The 15,232-nt window shown below is 39.2% G+C and overlaps 1 protein-coding gene across 1 annotated transcript; it reads left to right on the top strand.

Moving 5' to 3' along the window:
• Positions 1-854: 854 nt before the first annotated feature.
• On the top strand, positions 855-15,085 carry LOC119742518 (AP-4 complex subunit mu-1-like). Its single transcript, XM_038218479.1, has 13 exons — positions 855-976; positions 2,375-2,460; positions 3,512-3,618; positions 4,997-5,093; positions 6,298-6,420; positions 7,248-7,319; positions 8,365-8,430; positions 8,606-8,672; positions 9,343-9,503; positions 11,084-11,175; positions 12,712-12,810; positions 13,822-13,939; positions 14,806-15,085. The coding sequence occupies exons 1-13, from the start codon at positions 919-921 to the stop codon at positions 15,001-15,003; spliced, it is 1,344 nt and encodes a 447-aa protein (XP_038074407.1). The 5' UTR covers positions 855-918; the 3' UTR covers positions 15,004-15,085.
• Positions 15,086-15,232: the final 147 nt, after the last annotated feature.

Below are 15,232 nucleotides of genomic sequence, written 5' to 3' on the forward strand. Positions count from 1 at the left end.
CTTTCCAGATGGAGTAGCATCAGTTTCGGGAAAACTAAATGCCCTATTTTTTATGAGACGGGAGGGCGTTCCAGGAAGTATCCGTGACGTAGCACGCGTGGCTCGCTTGGCCTGTCTCTCACTGGTCAGAAGTATGTTGGTGACGTCTTCTCGTCAATCTAGCTAATTTGATTGGACGAGGGAGTCTGGTTTAAAAAAAAATTGGGCGTGAATTAAGTGACGAAATTGAATTAAATTTACCACACATAAGAGCAATTTAACTGAACTATAAATATTCACAGAATTTTATTTTCATAAGAAGGTGTTTTTTAAATTATTGAATTTGCAACTTCTCTGTTACCACTGCAAGCTATGGTGGTGGGCAGCCTCAAACAAAGTCGCGCAGTACAGCGCCACCGGACCATTTTGATTTTCTTAGATGTTGGAGCTAGACTTGAAGCTATATTATAACAAGAAAGGAAGTACACAGATGTTCATGAAACGGCATTTATCATTGGGGTATATGGCCTACGTACGTGTACTGACCATGGTGGACCAACTTGGAGCTGCTAGGCACAAACAATTTGCTTAGCACAACAATTAAAGTCTGGCTTAGTAAATTAAGCACCCGCCAAACTCTATGTGATTTTGCTAAGCAAGCAACAGCTGAATACCAATCACAAGTAATATACATCACATGGAAATTTGTTGGTAATCCTGTTTAAATGTTTTGCCGAGGAAGACTTTTCATGCTAAGCAAATTTCTGTGCTTAGCAGCTCCTTGAAATTGGCCGTAAAGTCCCGGTGCACCCCAAATCTACGCATTACACAGCGCCCTCTCTTGACAGTTCAACCGTACAGTACAGTCGAACCGAACATAGTTAACGTGATTGTGACTAGCATGAGTATAATTAATACACAGTCATCCTGCCACTGGACATGTTGTCCCAATTCTTTATTGTTTCATCGCGAGGAGATGTGCTAATTTATAAAGACTGTATCCTTTAAAAACTTGTGTTAATCTCTTTAAACATAAACGGAAAAATTCCCCCTGGACATCACTTGTCACTCTGTGCACAAACCAGACTGGTCTGACATTCACATTGTCAATGTCATTGACAATTTGTATCTTTTCTCAGTAGGCCTAAATGCTTCTATATTTCCTCTGCGAAATTTGACTTTTTAGGACATATTAATTTATTATCCCTTTTTGATGGCTGATAGGTCACTGTAGGGGAAAATTAGTGATGGCCATATATGGGAATCTTTCCAAGAAGACAATGAAAGGCTCAAGTATGTTTGCCGACTTCTGAGTGTACAGACAAGTACAACAAGGAAACACTTACTCCTAGAAGAACTATGAGGCTCCACGTAGGCTCCACTACGTGGAGCCTCATAGTTCTAAGAGTAGGAAACACTCACTCTAGGACCATTTTCTAGTACGAGTAATCGTGTAGTTTAGGACAACACCCCCCCCCCCCCCCCTTTTAACTGGTTCCGTTCAATAATGACTATTGAAAATGACTGCTAAATTTTCCAAAATGACTTGCAAAATGCAGCCTCAACTAAGCAGTCTTTTTTTATTGAGATTATTTGTTTTTGTAATGTTGATTCGTAGGACCTTGGCCTACTTGGAAGAATAGGCGACTTTCTTACATGTTTTAGCAGGACGTGCGAGTCAAGGCAGTTCAGGCACTGACATCATTTTACCCCATGATTCCTGTTCCTCATAAATAAGAACACTGCCCTCTTTCTACAAAATTAAGCTAACTAAAAAATAAACAGTTACTTTTCCTGCTGAGTGCTGGTCATGATTTTGGTATAAGTTCCTGTTAAAACGTCTTTCTGTTTCTCTTATAAATAATGGGACATGGTCCTAAGCTACACGATTATTAGTTCAATTATGGCTGAAACAGAAAATGAGGCTAATTGGACCAGAAAAGTGCACACACAGTGTGGTAAAAAAAACTGACATCAGGAAACTTAATTTCTTTAACATTTAGGCTAGTTCTAATGTTATCCCAGAATAAAGTGTTTCACGGTAATATCGCCATCTTGTTCACGGGGCAATAGAACACACGTTTCTAGACACAGGCGCAATTTGGAATAACCGCATGGTGACTTGGAAGTGCCAAAGTTTTCCATTGATGATGCGTACACAGCAAGGCAGGTAAAATTGCCCTGTAATGTTAGCAAGATGTTTAATACCCAGAAACACCTACATCAAATCATCTGAGTTTGCACACAGCAACTGTTATAGACTGAATTTTATCCATGTCAGCTTGATAACGGATAAGTTAGAATGGATGAGGTGTTTGAAACACACATTAACTAAAGTTTAAATTCTTTGGGGGGAAAAATTATCTTCCTGAGACTGCATTCACTTTCCGAGTAGTCCGAGGGGATGGACTCCCCAATGCAGCTGAGCTATTCCTGGAGAGATTGAAGCAGGGTAAAGGGGCAGAGCTAGCCCCGGCTGAGGTATGTAAACTTGACCAAAAACTCCTCTTTTTTTCCCCAAAAAAATAACAGTAGTCGAGGTCCTAGACTGAATTTGGATTTATCTTCCAATTCAGCCGGTCCGTAACAAGTGTAGTAGAGGTCGTAATTATCAACGAGACTAATTAACACCAATCTTGAAAACTTTGGCAGCGCTTCCCAGGAAATTCTAAGCATGTATACCTCACTTGCCGCCGTATGATTCAAGCTAGTGCACGCACATGAGATACACGCAGAATTTCCTGGGTGGCGCTGCCAAAATTACCAAGACTTCATGTGCCAGTGCTTGTCAAGGACCCACTTGATGAGGAGGGGAAAAAGTCCAAATCCAGTTTTGGACAAAGACTAAAGCTATGGGGCTGCCAGACATCTGTACGTTCCAAAGCAAATGAAAAAATTTTCATAAAAAACTTCTGCTATAGGGTACATGGTGCATAAACACTTTATTTGGAGAGCTTCCTTATATTACTTTCTTGTTAATCAAATTCTCATTAAAAAAAATCATCCCCAAATTTTCTGACAAGTATTTGACGTTTTTATAAAAAGATTGAAGTGCTTGAAATTCATTTTCTCTATTAGAATACATGGAGCGGTGCAAAAAATTGCTATTTTAACAGCAACTTCAAAACTAAAACTCTAAGTTCTAATGAGACCAGGGGCGGATCCAGGAATTTTCGCGGGGGGAGGGGGGTTAATGCCCATCAGATATTTTAATGTCCGATAGTTGCGGACATACATAGGCAGTGCAGCACATTGTTACTGATGCACTTATTGTTATACTTTTTGTTATACTTCCCCCCCCCCCCCTCCGCGCATCTGCGCCTGGAGACCATTGGACTGTTGTGCTCATCTGACAATGTCTGATGTTCCATCCGCCCATCTTTTGTACAATTCAATAATTATAATAGAACACCATGTTACATGTTTCAAGGCATTCTAGCGCAACATGTACATACTCCAATCAGTAATATCCAGAGGACAAATGTCAATTGTGCACTAACTTATGCCTTCCTTCACTTGTTGATTCTTATAGGAATTGGAGGGAGTATATTTTATGCATGTGAAACGCAACGGTCTGTACTTCGTGTGCACAAGCCGGAGCGACCTGTCCCCATTCGCTACATTTGAGTTACTCTCAAGGTACATTGTGGTATGTTGGGCAACCAATCTTTGAAAATGTCACCATCTACATGTACATGTAAGAGAAGCATTTGTGAAATAGTTCAGGGCTCCAGACCCCCCAAGTTATTTGGGCTGTTTTCAGATTTGTGCTCTCCAAAGTCAAGTTTCATCTCTGTAAAAGACCACCCCATACCCAATGATGTCATCCCCAAGGGTTAAAATTACCCACTGGGTCAAGTCCGTCCATTTATGCTTTCTACAACCAGTCTAGACTGGCTGTCTGGAAGTGTTTCATACCCTCAATGTCCCTCATTAACCCTAACCTTCCCAAATCCTCCAAAATTGTCTTTGCAAAATGGAGGATTTTGCAGGATTGAGGCTATAAATTATAATTATGGCAAAAATGTGTGGCTGATTTTGCAGGATGCACTGTGTCAATTAAGGTCTTGTGCTCAGTCGTGCATAAATTTAGGCCTAGATTATACTTGAAATCCTCCGCACTGCTCCAAGATGTCACTCTGCTTCAACATATTGACAGGGATTGCTGGAAGATTTTGCAGGATTGAGGCCGTGGTCACCCCTCCAAAGATGACATTCAAGAAATGACGAAGGATTTTGCAGGATTTAGGCTTTATTTAGGCTGCAATTTTTATAGTTGGAGGATTTTGCAGGGTTGAGGTTGCATCCTAGCAAAAATGCTTAGGGAGTTAGGGTTAAAAAATGATAAGAAGAGCACTGTTAAAAAACATCCTGCTTAAGGAAAATTTTAGGTCCCAAGTCATTGTTTTTCTTCACTGATTTTTTTCTTTACTTTTCTTTCCATTACTGATAATACAAGGTACCTGTTTTAACAAGGTAATATGTCAAGTTCCCAGAACCTTGTTTTAAAGGTGTTCGACTGTTTTGAATTTGAAGTCCCTAACTTTTTCCCCATTTACCATTAAACCCTCTGATTGAGATTTGCTTAGGCACAAACAGTCACAAATTTCTCCCACTTCCCCTGCCATGCATTTGCATATGGGCTAGTAAAAACAGTCACGTTACATTGACGTCAACACTGTGACTCGGTCAAATTCCATCAACAGACAAAAGAGGTAACTGGTACATGTAGGTACAGCTGGCATATCAATCACCTCCAGTCAAAGCCTGGCTATTAACGAGGGAAGTCTTAACTGTTAATAGCAGTCACTTTATGGATTTTAACTGCTGTGGTGGCGTAGAATGTTCAGTGTACATTGTACATTACTTGACTGGACTCTTCTCAAATTAAACAGCATGTGTTTTTCTTATATTGGCACTGGCTTTGTAAAATGCTTCTGTTGTGCTAGTGTTTACACATTTTAATCTGAAAAATATGAGCCCTGTCCTCTATGAACATTGCTTCTATTCATCACAGGGTGAGTAGCCTGGTGAAGGATTACTGTGGAGTATTGACTGATGAAGGCATCAGACGTAACTTTGCCCTGGTCTATGAGCTGCTAGATGAAATAATAGTAAGTTTTCTGGACTGTTTGCCAACCATATGTACATGTACACATCTTCCATGTTTGACCAGCTTTGGATGTTTCCTGCAACATTAATTATTCAACTGTCCCTGAGCCAGACACTAAACTCTAGTTTATTAACTTTGGTACCACTTACACGTAAAGGCTGTGCTGAATATTTGAATGCTTGAAGATTGACTTGTTAAAATCATGTATGAAATTTTGTTTGAGGGAGCAAATACTTGTATACAATCATGACAATGCAGATACATGTAGCATGTGAAATGTGGAATTTCAATATCAAATAAATCACAATGGGAAACTGAATAAAATGTTATGTTGAAGAAAGAAAAGAATTGACTTACAATTGACAATAATGGACAAGAATTTTAACCATTAAAAAAAACTAAACCTCTCTGAGTGATCCCAAATACTATTTTTGATGTTTGCAGCAGTGCTAATGTCATTAATATCATAACTTTAAGAGGTGATCTCTAGATGGCAAGATCTTGCCATATGGCACGTATACCCAGTTTATGGTTTCTTACTAGCACCCCTTAAAGGGAATGTACATCATTGGCTTTTGCTGTAATTTTCAGAAATGAACTATTTGAGGGGTTAGTATAATAGATCAAATATTGTTACACTGACATGTTTAAAGTTTTGTGTTCGAAAATGCTGGAAAAACCAAGAAAAACCAAAATTTTCAAGTAGTCTGGTTCCTTGACTCCACTAAAGATAAAATGGATCAATTTATAGATGCTGGAAAATTGTAAGGTAAGGGAACCAGTCTGGCTGGCCTGCACCCGTTCATGAACATGTAACCAAAGTAGCAAACAAACTTTGGACTGAAAAAAGTGTAAAGTTGGAGCAGTATTTGAAAAATAGTTAGGTTTTTCCAACGGTGGTCGGCCGACCACTGTTGGAAATGTATACAAAAACACCATTTTCTTGAAAATGACTTCACACCAGGTGCCTTAATTTTACAGGATGCTGTCATTTACCAACATCCTAGTAAGGTATTTCGTAAAAACTTTGTAGTTTTATTTTTCGATGTTTGCAAATGTTGTATATTCCCTTTAAACAACCGCCATCATTGGGCTATGAAAAATGAGTTTGAATTTCTGGTGGTGACGGGTTCAAATTCTGCTCCAGTCAGTTCCTCTGTTCAAGCTTATCAATTCCATTTGATTTTGCTCACAATCGTTGGCAGGATTATGGCTATGTTCAGACGACATCGACCAAATCCCTCAAGCCCTACATCCATAATGAGGCCGAGGTGGTTAAAGCTGACCATCTGGCAGACGTGGGGTTCCTCACATTTGGTCCCGGCCTGGTCAGTTACTTCTTTTATTGGCCATTTGGCTTGGACTGATGCCCTGGTATGCGATATCCAACTGGAAATGAGTTGTTATTACCCAAAAACCTATTTGTAGAGTCTGAAACAGCCTGTTGGTAGAAAAAAAAATCAAACATGGTTTTAAAGTATACACTCTAATTCACAATTTCAGCACAACGACAAGACTTGCTGTAAAGGGAAATGTGAAATTGTATAAATGTACATACATGTACAAGTACAACTATTATAAGGAGAAGAAAAAGCTTTTAACATAAAAGAAAATTGTTGTAGTCTACTGTAGCTCAGTAAGACTTTTGCATGTTCAAAGTATATGCCAGTTTTCTGAATTTCGACTCTTTGACTAATTTTTTATCTCATCGGATAGGCCAAAAAAAAAAATGTTCTGTCTCTGGTCAGACCAAAGTTCCGGAATTGACGCGGGGACACGGCTTTTTTTTTTTTGGCTTTTTTTTTGGGCTTTTTTTTTTTTTTTTCAAGCTTGGTGGGGTACTCTTTTGCTATTTGGTGTCCTCATGTACATTGGTGTCCTCCATAATTTGCCTTGGTGCTCTCGATCATTTGCCTTGGTGCAATTTCCCATTCCTTGGTGCTCTTTGGTAAAAAAAATTGAGGAGGTGCGGCAATAGAGGGCGCTGTTGGAGCTACCGCGGAACATTTTGGGAAAAAAAAGATTGACGCACATGATTAAAATCGACGCTTGCGCTGACCAGAGACCGACTTATTTTTTTTTTTTTGGCATTAGATGGAAAAATGTACAGTATCTGTTTTGCTTTGACTTCTCTCCTCACTCCCTTTTTAAACAGTTTGGGACAGAATTTCGGTTTGCGCCAAGCCATGCAGCCGAGAAGCCCATACCTGTAACACCATCTTCACAGGTGAGTTGATATTGAAGAATTGTTGACTGCTGTGGGACATATAGCATCTTCAACACCTGATGGATGCATGTCACGGGTGAGGCAAAGACGAGTGTGCCATGCAGCCGTGAAGGCACTTAAAACACATGTTCCACATTACCACAGTCATCAGTGGTTTATATTGTGCCAAGAAATGATTAAGCTGTTATGCTGGACATGAAATGCTCTTGTCATCATGGGGCGCACCATATGCATTGTTTATGCAAATGATGTTCAAAACAATATTTGATGATGTGATGCTATATGTTAATTTACAAACAAGACTGTTCTAAACCAACAAATTAACAGTATCCAAGACATAACAGATGAGTAAAGTGAATAGTTACTCTGCAAATCAGCTGTACATAGATTTTGATATAAAGGAGCCATGAGATGAATTTTTCTTAGGAATACATTTTGCGCAACTTTCTACTCTTAAATGTGTGAAAACTATTTGACATTCCTTTTCGGTTAAGTTTATTGAAAAGTGCACTTCTTTAGACGTTTTTTTTAAAATGTCCATGTTTTTCAGGACAACTGAGGGCGCTGTTGCTGTGATGTCATTTCAGGGAGACACTAGTCAGTTTAGGGGGTTTCCGTTCAAATTGTGAACCCAAAAATGTGTTCATTGAAAACATTTGTGAGAAAATTTTGGTCATTGGCTTAATACTGCCATGTACTGACACAACAACGAATCACCAAAGAAAAGAAAATTTACAACAGCAAAATGTCCAAAATTCTGGGAACTTTTGGTGCTGAAATAGCTGTAACATTGAGGTTTCTGCCTGAAATGACATCACACATTTGCTCATCATTTTGGCATTTAGCATAAAACCAAAAAGGCACCAGAATACCCTTGAAAATGACTAAAATGAAAATTGAACATAAAAGTTAAATGGGACACAAAGGTACATTTTCAAGGATTGCATTAAAAAAATTCATTACATGGGCCCTTTAATAGAGTTAACCTATTAGCTGATAACATGACACACTTAATAAGTGAACTATTTTACCCGTTTGTTTTCAGGGTAGCTCTAGGAATGAGGTGTATGTGGATGTTATTGAGAGAATGACAGTCATCATGGCTGCAAATGTAAGTAAATTTGGATAATTGATAATTTTTATCATTCTATGTTCATATATTTTTTTAACAAATCTTGTGGCATTAGCCGTACGGATGCGGTTCATCTCAACCTAATAATACTCTGTGCATTTTGTTAATATTTACATTTGTACATATTTTCCATATTTTGCATTTTTCACACCAGGGATCGCTGATCAGAAGTGAAGTGAATGGAAGTCTTCAAATGAAGACTTTTGTCATAGGAAGCCCAGGTATGTTAAACTTTTTTTAAGTGAAGTATTTCAAACCGTTTGGAAACACAAACCTTTCAATTGACATTACTACCCTGATGGAGAATTTCTGACTTACATCATTAATTAACCCCCCTACTCCTGAGGCGTTTTTGCTAGGATGTAACCTCCATCCTGCAAAATCCTCAAGCTGCCTCCATGTAAATATAGCATACAGCCTCAATCCTGCAAAATGCTCCCTTGAATGTGGTCCTTGGAGGGGTGACTACTGCCTCAATCCTGCACAATCCTCCAGCAATCACTGTCATGTTGTTGAGGCAGAGCCAGTGACATCCTGGAGCAGTGCGGAGGATTAAAAGTATAATCTGTGCCTAAATTTATGCACGGCTGAGCATGAACAACACAAGGTCTGGCCTAAATAAGTGCGTTCGCCAAAATCAGCCACAGACTTTTGCCATATAGCCTCCATCCTGCAAAATCCTCCATTTTGCATAGAGGATTTTGGAGGATTTGGGAAGGTTAGGGTTAAAGATCAGTCATTTTTAATGTGGCAAACTGCGGCAAAGCTATTCTGCCTTTCCCCAAAAACAAGAGTCATTTGGAGTATCTGCTACGGGCCCAATTTTGTATTGGGTTGCTGAATAAAAACTTTCACTAAATATCTAAACATTTAAAACAAAATTCTGTTTAGAGCTGAAACTTGGTCTGAGTGAAGACCTAGTAATTGGCAAGACGAGTGAGATTGGATATGGAACAGCAGTACGATTAGATCAAGCACAGTTCCATCCCAGCGTTGACCTGGCCGACTTTGAACACAAGAGGGCGCTAACCATTCACCCATCTGAAGGAGAGGTATAGCTTTCTTATATAAGGCCCAAAAAAAAAGTAAGTCGGTCTCTGGTCAGCGCGCGCGTTGATTTTAATCATGCGCGTCAATCTTTTCTTTTTCCAAAAAGTTCCGCGGTAGCTCCAACAGCGCCCTCTATTGCCGCACCTCCTCAATTTTTTTTACCAAAGAGCACCAAGGAATGGGAAATTGCACCAAGTCAAATGATCGAGAGCACCAAGGCAAATTATGGAGGACACCAGTGTACATGAGGACACCAAAAAAAAGCAAAATAGTACTCCACCTTGTCTGTACAATCCAAGCTTGAAGAAAAAGAAAAGCCACGTCCCCGCGTCAATTCCGGAACTTTGGTCTGACCAGAGACCGAATATTTAGTTTTTTTTGGCCTAACTGTCCCTGTCTTTACTAGTAGGAGCAGCTTTTTATCTGCAGGTGTAGTTATTAACTAGCTGAGCTATTTCAACCCTATAGACTTTATTCACGACTCGGCCATTTTTGATTGAAAGCGAGGTAAACTCTTCATTTATGGAACTTGAAAGCAAGTAAATGTTCATTACAAATAAATACCAGTCTGCTATGATGAATATTTTAAAATGTGTGATTAAACATGCTTGTTTTAAAGATGTAGTCCATCATTTGTAATTTGTGCATTTTGTTCGTTTGAAGCAACAAAAGTGTTCAAAATCTAATGAAGGATACTGAACAACTAACCTGATGAAGTTTCAGCTCAGCTTCAGCTGTATATTCCGAGAAAAACAGCATTCTAGGATCTCAATTTCCAATCAAAAGTTGCTGAATCATGTTTTGAATTGTTTTGAATTGCAGCTATATGCGATGTCGCACACTAATCCGACGAATTATGGCAACCGCGCGCGCCTGTGCGTCGTGCCAATGCTTGCGCGCGCTGCGCCGAATAACTAAACGAACTACTAATTTAAATTTTCCTATGGTGCGTCTTAAGACGCACCGTTGGAAAGGCCTTCTTTCTTCAAAATTACTTCAAAATGATAGCTTGCCAGAAAGATTAATTTCACAGGGAGTTTAGTCCACTTACTATCTTTCAACCAACTATGTTTTTGAACAATAATACGCCAGTTACTTTTTCAGATGGCTGCAAATGAAGGACTATAGCTTTAAGCCACATTTAAAAGAAAATGAAAGTGAGGTTTGGCACGCACTTCAATCATAGCCTCTGGCACCATCCCATTCAACATGTTCAACAGTTTACAATTTCTAAAATAGAATCAGGGAACACAATCGAAATGGCTTCCTCTTGAATAAGGTCTATAAATGGTGCTCTTTCAAATCACATTGCACAATATGTAAATAAGCAATATGCCATTAGGTATCAAGCAGTCACTGCAATGTTGTGGAAATAATTGGGAAGCAAAAAAAATTGATTTGGGTATTAATTTGAAAGTCTAAATATAATTGAGAGATCCAGTCGAAGTCGAGGTGATACAAAATGCAGATTTCGAAGCTTGCCACACAGATTTGTTTTGATACTGGATGGTAGGAATGTAAGAAAGCACTTTTGGAAAAGTTTGTAAGTTACCTGTTTTTCATTTCCATATGAATGTGCTAGTGCACCATTATGAGGTACAGCATAACTGGGGAGCTACCTAGCCGACTTCCGTTTCAAGTATCGGCCGTTACAACAGAGCTTGAAGAAAAACAGTAGGTGTAATTAAGCTCTTTTCTCAAAAGAAGTAAACCAATTAATTGTGACAAAGCCGAAACGAAATATTGTCCACGCTCTTCAACAATTTCAATTTTTTTTCTAACAATCTTTCTAACTGTGTAGTTTTAGTCTACATTTTGTACTTTTTCCATTCTGGTTTTTTTTTGGGGTTTTTTTTGGCATCTTAAACCCTGTAAAGGAGTCTTTTTTTGTTCCTGGTTGCTTTTCTGCCTCTAACGCAAGGCTTGAAATCAAGTTGGTGATTGGCCGGGTTTTGTTCACCTGCTATGGACCATGCCGTGATATGAACAGTTGCTGCATACTGTCCAATGGTAGGTGTAGCGTGCCACTTACATGTACATGTGGGGACAGTTTGTGCATCCTTGACCCCATTATGCGTGTACGTGTACTTTGATTCCAATTACCGACTTCAATAAACCTTTCTTTGCCTTGAATTTAGCGAACTATGGAAAGCCAACATGGTTCCAAACATCATTATCATTGTATTGTTGAAATTACAGAATAACCAACCATTAACACTACCATAGCCTTAATAAAAATGCCCCTTTCTAATAATGAGGGTGTTAATAATCAATTTTCGCCAAAATTTGTTGCCAACCATGGCTTAAAATTATGCTCAAACGAAAAAAAGGTCAATACCTTGTTCCCGAATTGGTACACATGTGGGAATTGCTACCAGATTTGGACTGTGCAGTCTGATTGGTGAGGAATCGAGAGAATAGCAATATTCATGTTACACCTTACAACGTATGGTTCTCTAGTGCGCACACGTACATACTTTACTTTGCGTGGTGCGCGCATGGCGAGTTAAAAGCTATTCCTGAGCCATTTACATGTAGTTTTGAAGTAATCGTTCCATTAACTTTCATGTGTTGATGCTTAGAAAAAGCAGTAATTTAAAGGGAAAATACAACATTTGCAAACATCAAAAAATAAAACTACCAAATCATTTTGAAATACCTTGCTGGACTGTTAGTGAATGACAGTGTAAAGCATCCTGTAAAATCATGGCACCTGGTATACTGTCATTTTCAAGAAAAGTGGTATTTTTGTATCAATTTCCAACGCTGATCGGCCGATCAGCGTTGGAAAAAACTGGCTTTTTTTTTTCAAATACTGGCCCCAATTGACCATCGCACTTGTTTGCAATCGATTACAAACCTATGAACGTGTACGAGCCAGCTAGACTGGTTCCCTGACCTTACAATTCCCCAATGTATGTTAACTGCTCTGTTTCTTCTTATATGGAGTCAGGGAACCAGACTACAGGAAAATGATTGTTTTTCTTGGTTTTTATAGCATTTTCGAACCCAAAACCTCAAAAAAGTCAGTGTAACTATATTTTCTATATATTTCCAACCCCCCAATTCCATCCATTTCTGAAAATTACAGTAAAAGCAAATGATGTATATTCCCTTTAAAAAGAAAACAGTATTTTTATTTTTTTTTTTAATTTGAAAAAAAGTCATACAGTACAACGTTATAGTCGTTCCTTGTGCTTATTGCCCCAGATGTCTTGAAGTGCAACTTGAGGTTCAGTGTGACCTTCCTTCCTCCAATCACGCTGTTGATGTTGATGTTCACCTCCCTGTTCCCAAGGCAACCACAGAGTAAGTAAAAGCAAAAAAAAGGTATTTCTAAAATCCAGAAAAGGTTGGTTTGGAGAACAATTGAGCATTTGTCAAGCCCCCAATATGGTGCGACAGTCATAGGCTACTCCAGCCAACAATGTTTTGTAAACAGTAGATTGTGAATTTTTGGGATTTTTGAAAAGAGAAAACGCAGTTAACAAATGAATGTTATTACCATATCGCATGTTGTTCCCCACAAATTTGCTCTTAAAGCTATAGTCCATCATTTGCAGCCATCTGAAAAGTAACTGGCGTAATTATTGTTGAAAAACAAACTTGGTTGAAGATAGTAAGGGAACTAAACTCCCTGTGAAATTATTCTTTCTGGGAAGCTGTCATTTTGAAGTAATCAACGGAAGAAGGCCTTTCCAACGGTGCGTCTTAAGACGCACCGTAGGAAAATTTAAATTAGTAGTTCGTTTTGTTATTCGGCGAAGTGCGCGCAAGCATTGACACGACGCACGCGGTTGCTATAATTCGTCGGATCAGTGCGCGACTTCGCGTATAGCTGCAATTCAAAACAAATTCAAAACATGATTCAGTAACTTTTGATTTGAAATTGAGATCCTAGAATGCTGTTTTTCTCGGAATATACAGCTGAAGCTTAGCTGAAACTTCATCAGGTCAGTTGTTCAGTATCCTTCATTAGATTTTGAACACTTTTGTTGCTTCAAACGAACAAAATGCACAAATTACAAATGATGGACTATATCTTGAAGACTAGAAGCTCTGTATGTTTGTGCTTAAACGAGTGTGTCAACAAAAAGCTGGCAGGCTTGCTCAAGAGGGATTTGAACCCATTACCTTCACCGTAGTGCAGACACCATGCTTGCTGAATGGAGCATCAGTGAGATCCACGGGTTTTGTAGCAAACTTTTTGCGAGGTAGCCAAATTGTTTGAAGATTTTAGTTTGTATTGGCACTACATCGTGTAACGTAGTTTTTGGAATTTCAAATATCCCATATGTCCTGTTATATGTTTTCATCCAGTGTGATTGCGAGTACATCGGCGGCTGGCCAATCAGCCAAGTACAAACCTCAAGAGAAGATCTTCACATGGACCATCAACAAGTTTCATGGAGCGTCCAAACTCAAAACGAGAATCAGAGTGAGTGAAGTTGAAAAATTAAAATGCCACAAGGAAACAACACAAAATGGAATTGGGCCTGCAACGCGAGAGTAGAAGAGCAAAGTATCATTTGCTGGGAATTCACTTTTGAAGGGGATTCGTTGTTATTCATATATTTTTGTTTTGTAGTTTTGATGCACACATTGATTTTAATTTACAAGGGTTCCGAATGCATTTGTATTTGGGTGGTACCACACATTAAAGAGGTTGTGGAATGCTCGAAGACATTTCCGTCATTGTTTGGGTATATGTAGCCTAAGGTGTGATGAAATAAAAATGACTATTGTTTCTGTCATAAAATGAGTACAAAAGGTACTTTTGAGAGCTGTTTTTCAAGTCCTGTCATGCCTGTTTCGACCCGAACGTGCCATTTGTGTAAAAGTCGTCGTTGCGGGCAGCAAACAAAACACAGTAAATCGTGATGTAATAAACAGGACTCCCGATGCAGAGTAGCATAAACGAGTCCTGTTTATTACGTCACGATTTACTGTGTTTTGTTTGCTGCCCGCAACGACGACTTTTACACAAATTGCACGTTCGGGTCGAAACAGGACCTGAAAAATAGCTCTCAAAAGTACCTTTTGTACTCATTTCATGACAGAAACAATAGTCGTTTTTATTTCATCACACCTTAGGCTACATATACCCAAAAATGACGGAAATGTCTTCGAGCATTCCACAACCTCTTTAACAATACAGCAGGACAATATGTTGCATCTGTTAAGTTGAAAAGTGGCTTCTTTGAGGCAAACTCAAGATGGTGCTCGTCCATTTTGTGAACCTATTCTTGTTCTATCTTGTGTCCCCCCCCCCCCCCCCCCCCCCCCCCCCCCCCCCTCCCTCAGATTCAACTCTCCCAATTCCATCGAGCCACGGTCAGGGAACTCGGCCCCGTAAGCTTTCAGTTTGAAATCAAGAACTACGTCAGCTCCCACCTGGAAGTGAAATACATGAAACTGTTTGACCGTCAGCATTCCTACGTTCCGTTTCGGTGGGTGCGCTATGTTACGCTGAGTGATTCCTACACAATACGGCTGAGGTGACACTGCACATGACTTAACATGATTAGCAACACTGATTGTAATGTTCTGGGGCAAAATTCATGGAGTCGCCAAATGCAGAAAACATTTTTTTGGCAAAAAAAAAGGTAACCAACCCAAATGCCTTGTGATCTATATATATTGCTTGTGATTTCTGCTCAGAACATAAATTGGCAAAGGAACGTTTTCTGCGTAACAGCTCATGGTCCTGGTTTCGATGTATTGTACAGTA

The sequence above is a fragment of the Patiria miniata genome, unplaced genomic scaffold (assembly GCF_015706575.1).
Source record: "Patiria miniata isolate m_02_andy unplaced genomic scaffold, ASM1570657v1 HiC_scaffold_11, whole genome shotgun sequence".
Classification (NCBI taxonomy): Eukaryota; Metazoa; Echinodermata; class Asteroidea; order Valvatida; family Asterinidae; genus Patiria; species Patiria miniata.

Excerpts from the sequence above, each read along its gene's own strand:
- LOC119742518 (XM_038218479.1), top strand. The coding sequence starts at position 919 with ATGTTGTCCCAATTCTTTATTGTTTCATCGCGAGGAGATGTGCTAATT. Across the intron at positions 11,176-12,711 it reads ACAGAGCTTGAAGAAAAACA|ATGTCTTGAAGTGCAACTTG; the intron begins GTAGGTGTAATT and ends TTATTGCCCCAG. Across the intron at positions 13,940-14,805 it reads AACTCAAAACGAGAATCAGA|ATTCAACTCTCCCAATTCCA; the intron begins GTGAGTGAAGTT and ends CCCCTCCCTCAG.